This window comes from Nomascus leucogenys, chromosome 6, assembly GCF_006542625.1.
Source record: "Nomascus leucogenys isolate Asia chromosome 6, Asia_NLE_v1, whole genome shotgun sequence".
Lineage (NCBI taxonomy): Eukaryota > Metazoa > Chordata > Mammalia > Primates > Hylobatidae > Nomascus > Nomascus leucogenys.
Genome location: NC_044386.1, coordinates 86,687,211 through 86,699,584, shown reverse-complemented (window position 1 = coordinate 86,699,584; position 12,374 = coordinate 86,687,211). Strand labels below are relative to the sequence as shown.

At 36.9% G+C, this 12,374-nt stretch overlaps 1 protein-coding gene across 9 annotated transcripts in view; it reads right to left on the bottom strand.

Annotated features, from left to right (window-relative positions):
• IQCH (IQ motif containing H) overlaps nt 1-12,374 on the bottom strand; it is a 250,784-nt gene that overhangs the window by 108,811 nt on the left and 129,599 nt on the right. For all 9 annotated transcript variants that reach the window (XM_012507362.2, XM_003267135.2, XM_030814630.1 and 6 more), the window contains one exon: nt 1,844-1,927. In XM_012507362.2, coding sequence (XP_012362816.1) covers nt 1,844-1,927 — 84 coding nt within the window. The remainder of the gene's footprint in view (nt 1-1,843; nt 1,928-12,374) is intronic.

Below are 12,374 nucleotides of genomic sequence, written 5' to 3'. Positions count from 1 at the left end.
GTGGGTTTTATCATGTGTTAATTTTACACATGTTCAAAATTAACTGACAGGTAATTTTGGAAACGAACTGATATGAAGATGAAACTTTCTTTGATAGCTGGTCAGTAATCAGTCACTTTCTTGCTGAACTCATCTAGGAACTGAAAATACTAGCCATTGGGGTCTGCACCTGACAACCATGAATTCACAGCCAATATCTAGTGACAAGCCTTACCAGTGTTACTGGATTATCTTTGTTTCCCCCAAATAAGAAGAAAAACCATAAGGGATAATAATGTATTCTTCCATAAAATTATTACTTATTTTTCTATTTTCTTTACATTTTTATTTCACAAGAAAGTACTTTTTTTCATCTAACTACTATTTCTAAACTTTCATTACTCCTCTTGAAGACATTTTATGATTGCATCGCTATATCATGAAGACTATATACCAAGAAAAAGGCATTTGGTTCATAATCTCTCAGAAATGTTCATATAAGCAAAATATTCCATTGCAGGTAGAGACAGACTGAATTATTGAGTTGTTTAAAATAGAAGCCTAATACTTTCAAGTCTTTTCCAATAATGAGAATCTTTTATAAAGAAATTATTTGGTGATGGCTTATACTATATATAGAAAGGGATATAAAAAGCTGAAGAAAAAAATTAATTCAAATAAATTAGAGGAAAGTCTGCCCTCTGCTGCACTTCAGTGGTTTTCATCCAGTCAGGTTTTTAGTTGCAATAGCTTAGCACTAACAAATCAATCTTAAGTCATTAAAATTTTTTTTTGTAATGCTGAAAAACAATCTTAGTGCCTAGATAATAGATTAAAGCAATCACGATTATTATTTTAGGACACTGTAAATTTCTAGTACTGATGTACTTTTTGCTACCAAATGGCATTTATAAAATAATAATGATGCTGAAATATATATGAATCATGTAAAGCATGTCATTCCAGGGAGCCAGCTAAGTTGGTCCTTGATCATTTAAAATTCTTCCTTGTTTTTCTTAAATAAGGGCCAAAGAAATTGTATTTTAACAAAACAAAGAAGTTCTTATTTGATAACTAATAAAAATCTAATTTTTGTGTAACCTTGAATTCGTGGCAAGTATCTCACAAACAGATTCAATGTTATTGCTTAGCTTTTGCAACCTATATTCTTAGAGCCTAATCTGAACCCGGGCCTTGAACAGTGTCAACCAAAGCTATCACATTCAGGCATCCTTCTCTCCTGGTTCCAGATGGGTGTCTGATTAAGAACTGACCAAGCCAGTATCAGAACTTGACTTTTACAAAGATGTATACATCACTCAATCAAGGTCTGTATTTCTAAAAATTCCCTCCATTAAGCACTTCACGTTTTCTAATAACAAGCTGGTCTATATTTAAATAAAAGCTTCTTTTAAAAATCTATCTTAATATTCCCCTTTTTCTTCTTATGAAAACACAATGCTTCATTTCTGATACCACCTTTCACTCATTCCCCAGATACTATAAGAGACAAGACTGACACAAATGTAAAATATTGACTTCACTCACTGCAAGATTAAGTAAATAAAGAAGATTTTGGTTTATAGGAGAGAAATTCTGATTCAAACCTGCGGCAAAGAGAATCTAGAAAACTGCCCAAGTAAATTGGTTAAAATGTCATTTTTTATTCAAGTTGATTTTACTACAAATCTGTTTTTTAAAATAAAACATTTAATTGCCCCGTAAGTAGATTAAACATCTGAGCTTTTTCCTTGTAGAGGAAAAAAATAAGCAAAAAACAAACAAACAAACAAAAAAACACATTCTATCAGCATCCACTGATAAACATTCCAAAGAGTCATTTGTGTAAAACTATTTACTGTACCTAAGATGTCACACAGCCTCCCCAGCTGCATGTTCTGCTGTGTGTTGAAATCGGCAATATGTTCTCTCACAGGCTGGGAATACCCTAAAAGGCAAACAAGGTGTCAAAACCCAGAAAGAGCAAGTCAATATAGCAAAATGGCACAAGAGAATTTCAAAATATCACAGTCCTTATTTCCAGGAAAAAATTTTCTCTGAAGCATCTTACAGAAACAACCCAATCCCGAAGAATGAGGTGCTTGTTTCTCGGGGGGAATTAAACATTATTCTGGAAGATGTGCTAAGCAACATAGTCTGTAACAGAGGGGTTCACATTTTTCAGTACCAACAAGGCTGCTAAGAATCAAGATGACAAAACATGGAGAAAATTCCTGACATGCAATATGAATGTTTACAAGGATGTGTAAGAAAATTATGCTCAGGTTTAAAAAAATACCGTTTTGGCTTCTTAATGTGAGCTTCCTATGTGGTATTTTGAAGATGTGTTCCAGAATCATTCTAAAGTGACACACAGATTTCAGATAAATCCCTTGCTGTCAGGAATATGTATTTAAATAATTCAAATACTAAAGAAATCAACTTCTGCTCACAGTCAAAAGAACGTTTAACTTTTAAAGGCAAGAAGAGCTAATGTAGTTACTTTGTCAGTACTAATAAAAGTCCTGCAGTTTGCCTTCGTTTCCACTGAAAATGTAGCAGAAGGGAAAACACATATGGATTACTATTGTCCAAAAATCTCTCACAAAAGAAACAACAGCGGAAATACTTTCTGCTGATATTTCAGGTCATTAAAAAAAGTGAATCAAAACATAAACTTAAAAAGCATGCGTACTCACAAGCAGGTATAATTGCTTATATGAAATTCAACAACTGTAGGTGTAACTTTTTTTTCTTCATTAAAATTGCTTTTCACATTTTGAAGAGATGCTTCAATGCCTCCTTGTGGTTACTGAGCCCAAACACATGTTTCAAGTTAAACTGCTCTAGATAAAGTGATTTTATATACTGCATCTTCAAGATGTGACACACATTTCCTTTTCAGCATAAGGAAAACTATAGCAATTCAGGCAACGGGGCTTCAGACCAAATGAACTCTGATAATTGGCTCTTTGCTTTGATGTCAGTGTTTAAACACTAGACAACGTCTGGAAATTAAATGACTTTACAATCATCTAAAAGTCTCTCTTTGCTTTGCATCTGGACTTAAGAATTAAAGAGAGAGGCAGAAGGACAAATGAGCTGTTCCAATCATTTTTGAAAAATTATTAATCTTTCAAATAATTTAAAGAACCATTCCACATATAAAAGCTAACATAGGCATTTACAACTCCAGTGTCTTTATGTGTGACGGCAATATTGTAACTTGGGATTTTGCATATGTATAATTTTATCTATATTCAAATAAATGTTTAGAAAGATGTATTGTGGATAACATATAGCAAGAGTATAAAAAGGCAGGAAAATGCCTAAAGAATAAAGTGTGATTAAGAAAAGTGCCTGAGAGCATTCCATGACTGCATTGCCTTTCAAAAGTAAAGATAAAAGCAGTATAATATGTCTCATTAAGATGATGTCCAATTTAAAATATAAAAGATGTCTGATCACTTTGTTGCCACATTTGTCTGTGTTCCATTCCAGTGTTTGAAGTCAGTTTTCCAACAAATTACTTGGGACCTCTGTTACCACTGAACAAGAATGCATATAAAATGTCTACATAGAATACACCCATTTTAAAGAAGTGTATGCTAATCTTGGAACATTGTTATAGAGGATCATATGCAGTTACAGACATGAAAACATCTTGTAAGCTGTAAAGTGCTTTATAAACACAAGGTATTTTAATGTTGGGTGTTTCCAAAACGTATAACAACAACAACTAACTCTGTGACAAGCAACAGACCATTCTATATGGACAAGATACAATGCAATGTACAATGACATCAGCAGAGCAGAAGTTGGGAGTCAATATATTTTTTTAAGTCAGAATTGTTTTGTTTTATACATCCATAAAGTATATGTGTTGACAGGTGAAAAGATTTCATCAATGCTGGTAGTGTATCCTAAATATAATAGTGACTTAACCATGAAACTATCAACAAGGATGTCATGGTTTGCGGGGGTTCAGTAGACATGCCCAGTGGCGATGAGACATTGCACTTTGGGATATAATCTACAATGATATGGTTTCTTCAAGGGTCTCATTAGGAACACTGGGGGAGTTCTGAGAGACCATCAACCTCAATCCTGTCATATTATAGATAAGGAAAGTCAAGGTAAGTGACTTGTCTCTTGTCCAAGGTCACATAAACCTACCAATTATTATACGGTTTAGATACTACATATTAGCTCTTGTGAGAAATTTAGTTATATAAAATAAAAGACTCTCCAAGAGTGAGCAGAGAAGAACTCCAGAAGGGACAAAGAGCTTTGGCCTCTTTTCTCACTTTTATTTTCAGTTGTGGTAGGCAGAATAATAGTCCTTCAAAAATGTCCGAGTTCCAATACCCATAACCAGTGAATATATTGGGTTACATGACAAAGGAGAAATAAAGTTGCTAATAGAATTAAGGTTGCTATCAACTGACCTTAAAATCAAGAGATTATCCTGGATTATCTGGCTGGGCCACGTGTAACTGTCAGAGTCCTTAGAAGTGGGAGAGGAAAGCAGAAGAGTTGCTAGGTCTCTACTGAGGCAATAAGGTCCTCATCACCACGGGGTATGCCTGACCACCCTTTTCTAAAGTTCTTAGTCTCCCTCCACTGTCATTCTCTTGCACTCGTTCTTCACCACCCTTTTCTCATTTTGTCATTACATATTTCTTTGCTTGGTTGTTTACTTTGTTGTCCATTTCTTCTTTCCCCTGCATCACTCTAGCTCCTGTAACCAGACTCTTAGCTACGTTAAAGCAGGCACTTGTGAAATCTCCAGTCAAATAAACAAATGAAACATGTGTGAAGCCCGTACTCAACCTTTTAAATTTTTTTTTTGACAGGGTTTCCCTCTGTTGTCCAGGCTGGAGTGCAGTGGTGCGATCTCAACTCACTGCAGCCGCAACCTCCTGGGCTCAAGTGATCCTCCCACCTCAGCCTCTCAATTAGGTGAGACTACTGGTGCACACTACCACATCTGGCTAATTTTTGTAATTTTTGTAGAGCCAGGGTTTCGCCATGTTGCCCAGGCTGATCTCAAATTCCTGGGCTAAAGTGATCCACCCACCTCAGCCTCCCAAAGTGCTGGTATTATAGGCGTGAGCCACCATGTCCGGCCTGTCTTTTAAATTCTCAGCCCTTTCTCCTGTGTGTTCTCATCACTCGCCCTTCTTTCAACTCTTCTAAAATTGGGTTCTCTAAGCTAGAGAACTTCTGGAGAATTCAAAGAATGGTAAGTGAGATTTGTAGCTTTTTCCAGGTCCTCATTAGCACAGAACAATACAACACTAGCAGAAAGAGGCACTCTCTCTTCCTCATCACTACAGAAAGGATCACAGCCTCTTTTCTTATGGCCATTCTCATTTCCCACAAAATATTCCTAGTTTGATAGAAAGTTCCGTCTTTTCTCAAACAAGTAGTTGTGAAATATTATTGTCTCTACATCAAAGAAGCTTACCTGAGAGCTGCCTCTCTGAAGTTATTCATCTACTACTTCTGGTCCCCCATTGAACCAAGGTTGCTCATCAAGGGTAACTGGCAATCATTTCTCCATCTTCACTTCTACCTTCACTGCCTTTCACAGTCCCTTTCTGCATAAACATCTATCAGATGACACTAACTGCCTCTTTGCATCCAGCAAACTAGCTCTGCTAGGATTTGCTTTTCTTTCACAGTAACCACAGAAACCCAAGAACATGAGCAAGGCCACACTGAGTGACTGAGCCCCCTTGGCACTGGTGCATGCCTCTGTGACAGGCCCCTGTTGTTGCAGCAGATCACACGTTCTTGAAAACTCGGCTTCTTAGCCGGTGGGTGACTCCTAGTTTCTTTTGTCTCCCAAGTCCTATTTCTTATAATGGTACTCGAGGCAGAGAAGAGTTTAACAACAGACTCCTGATTACCAAGTAGTAGTTGTTTATCTCATCACCCTGGCCTGGGATGGTAGTCATTCATGCCTCAGTTTGGTGGTCTGGAGGAATAGTTCTCAACCTTTTCCTTATTTGGAAACTCATGATCAGTGATGTTCAATGCATCACATCCTCCCAGCAGCATACTCAAGCTTACTCCATCCCTTTCTCTCCTAATCAAGAGAGCACACTGGATGAAAGGTGAAGAAGAGTGACATTGATACAGAGATAATCTGCAATTGCTCCAATTCATAAGAAAACTTTGGTATTCTAACGGTAGAAAAATAAGAAGACACATGATATACTCACAAATGATTGCACATCAGCATCTTGTAATAATAGAGAACTATGATCTAGACACTGTGGTTGTAACCAGGTTTTAATTACTTACGCAAGTGTGAAAGCACAAGATACTAGAGAGCAAGAAGGTGGGATCCCAAAAGATGGCAAAAAACAGCTCTATCTGGGTTATTTATATAGTATATCCATTGCCAGTTAGATTAAAATAAAACTAATAGTTGGTTTTTTGGGGGCTATTGAAGGGGATTAGGGAATTTTTTTATAAAGATGTAGAAAACATAGAAGTACATTTGTTGAGTTTTGAAAACATCCTCACCAAATGGGCCAAATGGATTCACCTTCAAAAAAGTAAGGAAGTTCTCTTGTTTAAACTTTTGTCAGTGGTTAGCACAGCATTGCATGCAACTAAAGCCAGTTGTATTAGTCCATTTTCACACTGCTATAAAGAACTACCTGGCCGGGCACAGTGGCTCACACCTGTAATCCCAACACTTTGGGAGGCCAAGGTGGGCAGATTACCTGAGGTTGGGAGTTCGAGACCAGCCTGACCAACATGGAGAAACCCCATCTCTACTAAAAATACAAAATTAGCTGGGCGTGGTGGCACATGCCTGTAATTTCAGCTATTCGGGAGGCTGAGGCAGGAAAATTGCTGGAACCCAGGAGGCGGAGGTTGCGGTGAGCTGAGATCATGCCATTGCACTCCAGCCTGGGCAACAAGAGCGAAATTCCATCTCAAAAAAAAAAAAAAAAAAAAAAGAACAGGGTAATTTATGAAGAAAAAAGGTTTAATTGACTCACAGTTCCACATGGCTGGGGAAGCTTCAGAAGACTTACAATCATGGTGGAAGATGAAGGGGAAACAAAGACCTTCTTCACATGGTGGCAGGAGAGAGACAGTGAGCGAGGGGGGAAGTGCCACACTTTAAAACTGTCGGCTCTTGTGAGAACTCACTCCCTACCACAAGAAAAGCAAGGGGGAAACCTGCCCCTGTAATCCAATCGTCTCCCACCAGGCCCCTCCTCCCACATGTGGGGATTACAATTCAAAATAAGATTTGGGTGGGGACACAGAACCAAACCATATCACCAGTGATTCTCAAATTGTGATCTGGGAACCCTAGGGGATACTGAGAACCTTTCAGGGAGTCTGCAAGGTCAACACTATTTTCAAAATTATACTAAGATGTTCTTTGCCTTTTTCAATCTTGTTCTCTTACAAGTTACAAAAGACAAAAAGTTTATTAATATGATTCTAGATTCCACATTGCAACTAACACTTAGAATTACCATGTGGAGTTTAGTATAAAGTCAAAGAAGAATATACACAACTATCTGAAAAGGCTACAAAATATACAAATTATTCTTTCATTTTCCAAATACTTATCTGTGTAGGGTTAGATTTTCTTCATGTGTGTCAATCAAAACAACATATTGCAACAGATTGAATACAGAAGCAGATATGAGAATCCAACCATGTTCCATTAATTTTTCAGACCTGTCAGACAATCCTACCCTTCTCACTAATTTTTTTTTGTTTTAGAAAATAATTATGCTTCAAAAATATGTTACTTAGATTAGTGTTGGTAGTGGGCTTATTATTGTTATTTTAAAAGTTAATAAACATTTTAAAAATTACTCTGTTTTAATTTCAAATACAGTTAATAATGACAGATATACTCCACTTAAACCAATGTTCTTTAAGGTCTTCAATAATCATGATGAGTGTAAAGGGGTCCTGAGAACCACTGAACAAGCCTTTTAATATTTTTTATGAGTGTAAAGGATGTTATCTTTTATAGTGAAAAATTCCTTTTACAGCATATCTCAATATTAATAGATCTCATAAAAGCCTGTGAGCTGGAGTCACCTGACACCCAGTTCAATGCTGTTTCTGTATTTTATGGTACAACATCATATAGCTCAAGACCAATTGGATAATTTCATATTACAAGATCATAGGACCAACTCTGATCTAACCAATATAAATGAGTGTCGATTTCAATTACATGGGTGAATACAAATATGTGTTAGTTTGGGCTATAAAGCATTTTTAAAGTTTAAGTGTACTTTGTTCCTGATCCTGAAAGATCTGGATATTTCTGGGAAATGCTGTCTGGGAAGTCTGGGCAGTACACCTATCCCAGGGATCTAGCATGGCAACACCATAGCTAAACTATGGATTCTATACTACTTGCCAAAATATATGTTGAAGACTGCAAAGATTTTATTGAAAGTCCAGATTTTCTAGCCTGAGTTGGAAAGAACAACATCTATATTGTCTTTGAGCTGTCAACTCAAAAGTAAAAAGCAGCATTGAACTGGGTATCAGGTGACTCCAGCTCATAGTAGAGAAAGTAGAAGGGTGCCAGTGTGCGTGGAGGCATAGTAAAAAGTGATTGCAGATCTAACGCCCTTGGCTGCCATTCTCCACTCTGCCCCTGTTTACAAATGTAGGTGAGCTCAAGCTTTTATCTCTTGGCAGAAGAGCATGGAGTTAGGAAGCAAGAGTCTCATAAGCATCTGGGACTTTCTCAGTTCAGTGTATGATCAGTTGCACACAAAAGTAAGTTTCCCTATCCTTTCTTGTAGGCTTCTGTGAAAAGTACAGACGAGCTGGAAAATGCTGTATTTCATGAACTTCATAATAACAGGATCCACAATTTTTATGGAATTAAAAATTTGAAGCCCACTACTTGTTTTAACCCCAAGAATAACTTGCTAAAGTAGGGCACAGAGGGAAAATATGGAACTGAACAATATACATTCTTTTTAGTCATCAAATCAATTGGCAGTGAAATAAAAGATAACACAGAGAAGAGAAAAAAAAATCCCACCTCTATTTTTACTTTAAAGGAGGAGGAGAAGTGAGAGTGAAAACTCATCCCTGGGGGTTTAATTGGCTGGCAGTGGCTTCATATACTGCTCACAGCAGCAGAGCCCCATACTTGGCACGTCTCATTTAATGTCAATATATTTTAAAAAGCAACTGAGTTTACACGTAGCACCAAGTGATGTGCTGCAATAAAGAAGCACAGGGGTTAAATTAAAAGTGGAAGAAATACTTGGCCAAAGAAACTGGGAGCAAAATTAGTCTGTAGGTTTTATTTAGACATCTGGTTTTTCTAGAGGAATTAGGATTCTTCAGGTTCTTTCTCATTTGATTGATAGATTTTGCTTAAAATAGACCCTAATATTTTATTCTTGTTATGAACCACTGTAGATTATTTTGTTATAATTATATTGCATTAATAAAAATGATAAAATATGTAATATCCAATTAAGAGATCAGCCTATAAACTCTGAAAAATGTTTATCATCTTATAAAATTACAAGGCAAATCAGGTTTTTTTGACAGCAGCATTCCACTTCTCTTGTGGGTTAAAAATAGCTAAAATTTTTGTTATATCTAGGAATACTATCTGAAATATATAACAATCAATTAAGTTTCATAAGTCTTCCTTTTTTTCTTTTTCTTTTTCCTTTTTTTTTTTTTTTTTTTTTTTTTTTTGAGATGGAGTCTCACTCTGTCTCCAGGCTAGAGTGCAGTGGTGTGATCGGGGCTCACTGCAACCTCCGCCTCCCAGGTTCAAGTGATTCTCCTGCTTCAGCCTCCTGAGTAGCTGGGACTACAGGTGCATGCCACCACGCCCAGCTAATTTTTGTATTTTTAGTAGAGACGGGGTTTCACCATGTTGGCCAGGATGGTCTCGATCTCTTGACCTTGTGATCTGCCCACCTTGGCCTCTTGAAGGACTGGGATTACAGACGTGAGCCATCACACCTGGCCTAAGTTCTCCTTTCAAAGAGGTTACTCCACAATGTTTAATTGTCTTACTGTTCATATTACCAAGCCATAGATTTTAAAAAACTTTATAAATATTTTGTGGTCAAAAACATTACTGAAAGGCCATCCTTTCTGTGATCACCAGTTTGGAAAATGCAATTATTCCCATGTGTGCAAAACTGCATAAATAACCAAATGCTTACAACTACAATATATTATGCAGTTATCAACTACTTAGCTTTCATTTGAAGGGTTCAAACAAGTTTGTGCAGCCCCAATTGGCTAGCGGCATGGTGTAATTATTTGTAGAGCTAATTCTACGGCAAATTTCCTATGGCAAGAGAAAAAGAGGACAAGGCTGCAACTTGTGTTAAATGCCTACCTGAACCAGACAATCCTACCAACTGATTTTGACTAGTGTATCTGTCTCAACTTTGGAAATGAAATTACTAGATTGAATAGATTAGTTTTCTTGCAGTACATTTAGAGAAAAAATTTGCTTCACTTTCATCCACTTCTATTTTTATGAATTGTATAGGTAAGTCCCTGGTGCATGAGACAAAGAAGTTTGTGGCATCTAGCTGAAATCTTCTTTAAGGACTTCCAGGGATGTGGTACACAAAAAAGTGTACCCTATATCCTTAAAAATATATACATAGTTTGAGAATTCTATCTGTGGAGTAGGTAGGAGATGACAGCTTGTTGTTACTTAATTTAATGTTCACAAGTCATTTTTATAAAATCCAAAGCACGGCCGGATGCGGTGGCTCACACCTATAATCCCAGCACTTTGGGAGGCTGAGGCTGGTGGATCACTTGAGGTCAAGGGTTCCAGACCAGCCTGGCCAACAGGGTGAAACCCTGTCTCTACTGAAAATACAAAAATTAGCCAGGCGTGGTGGTACATGCCTGTAATCCCAGCTACTTAGGAGGCCGAGGCAGGAGAATTGCTTGAACCTGGGAGGCGGAGGTTGCACTGAGCCGAGATCACACCACTGCACTCCAGCCTGGGTGACAGAGTGAGACTCTGTCTCAAAAAAAAAAAAAAAAAAAAAAAAAAAAAAAAAAAAAGAAATCCAAAACAAAGATTGTAGAAACAAATACTATATGACCAAAGCCCAGGTATTATTCTCTTTTCAAAGTGTGCAATTAGTCTTTTAAAATGCTCAGTTGAGAAAAAAATCTGAGCTTGTTCTTCTCTCTTAGAAATTACATAATTAGCAGTTTTTCTTTAAAATGGGTATCATGTTGTTAACAAACAAAAACTGGTACATTAGGGAAGACCTTCATATTTATTATATATTTATGTAAACTGAATATGTGTAATGCAGAAGAAAACTAGTTTTAATATCATATTAAAATAATGTTTTTTATTTCTAGCTTCTTTGACCAGATTATTCTCCCACTTAATTTATTTTATTTTATTAATTTTTTTAGAGACAGTGTCCCTGTCACCCAGGCTGGAATGCAGTGGGATGATCACAGCTCACTGTAATCTCAAACTCCTGGGCTCAAGTGATCTTCCTGCCTTAGCCTTCCCAGTAGAAGGACTACAGGCCTGCGCCACCATGCCTGGCTAATTTTTGAAACTTTTTAAAACGGGGTCTCACTATGTTGTTCAGCCTAGTCTTGAACTCCTGGCCTTAAGCAATCCTCCCAAAGTGCTGGGAACTCCCACATAATTTTTATTCAGTAAGGCCTTTTGAAATTTTAAGACACTTTCACTCAAATTTTTTTTACTACCCAGTTTACATAACGATTACTTTCAAATTTTTACTTCTTTGGAGACTCCTTTGTATCAAGCTTCTCTGCAGAGCAGACTGCATGGAAGTTTTTAGGAGGGTCAGAGGTGGGAGTATAGGAGTAAAGAAGTTTGTGTCTATCACACTTTTGTGCTAAGCAACTTTGCAAAGTGGGGGCCCTGTATAGAGAAAACAAAACAAAATCTCCCATATAATATCAGGTCTGGTCCACAATTAGCCGCAGAAGCAAAGGCTCCTGCACCTTATTCGAAGGACTCAAGTCAACTAATTGGGTCTGTGATTAGCCTCTTTGGTTGCAATCAACTACAAGTGCAATTTCTGTGTGTGAACTAATTTTGTGTGTAAAAGTAGTCTCACCAAAACAAAAGCCTAACTTAGAATGAAATTCAGATCTGTCTTACCTCACTTAGATCCTAAGAAGAAACAAATTTCTTTCATAAGCCATGAAGAAGACCAAAACTAAAAGGCTCTGTGCAATGCAAGTATTTTCTTAACCTTCTGTAAGTACTTAGATCTAAGTTCTCCAGAATCTAGAAAAGATTGCCTTATTTTATTATTGATATTTTACTAATTTAAAAATAATTACATTTGTATAATAATTTAAATGTTTTTTCTTTTCATATT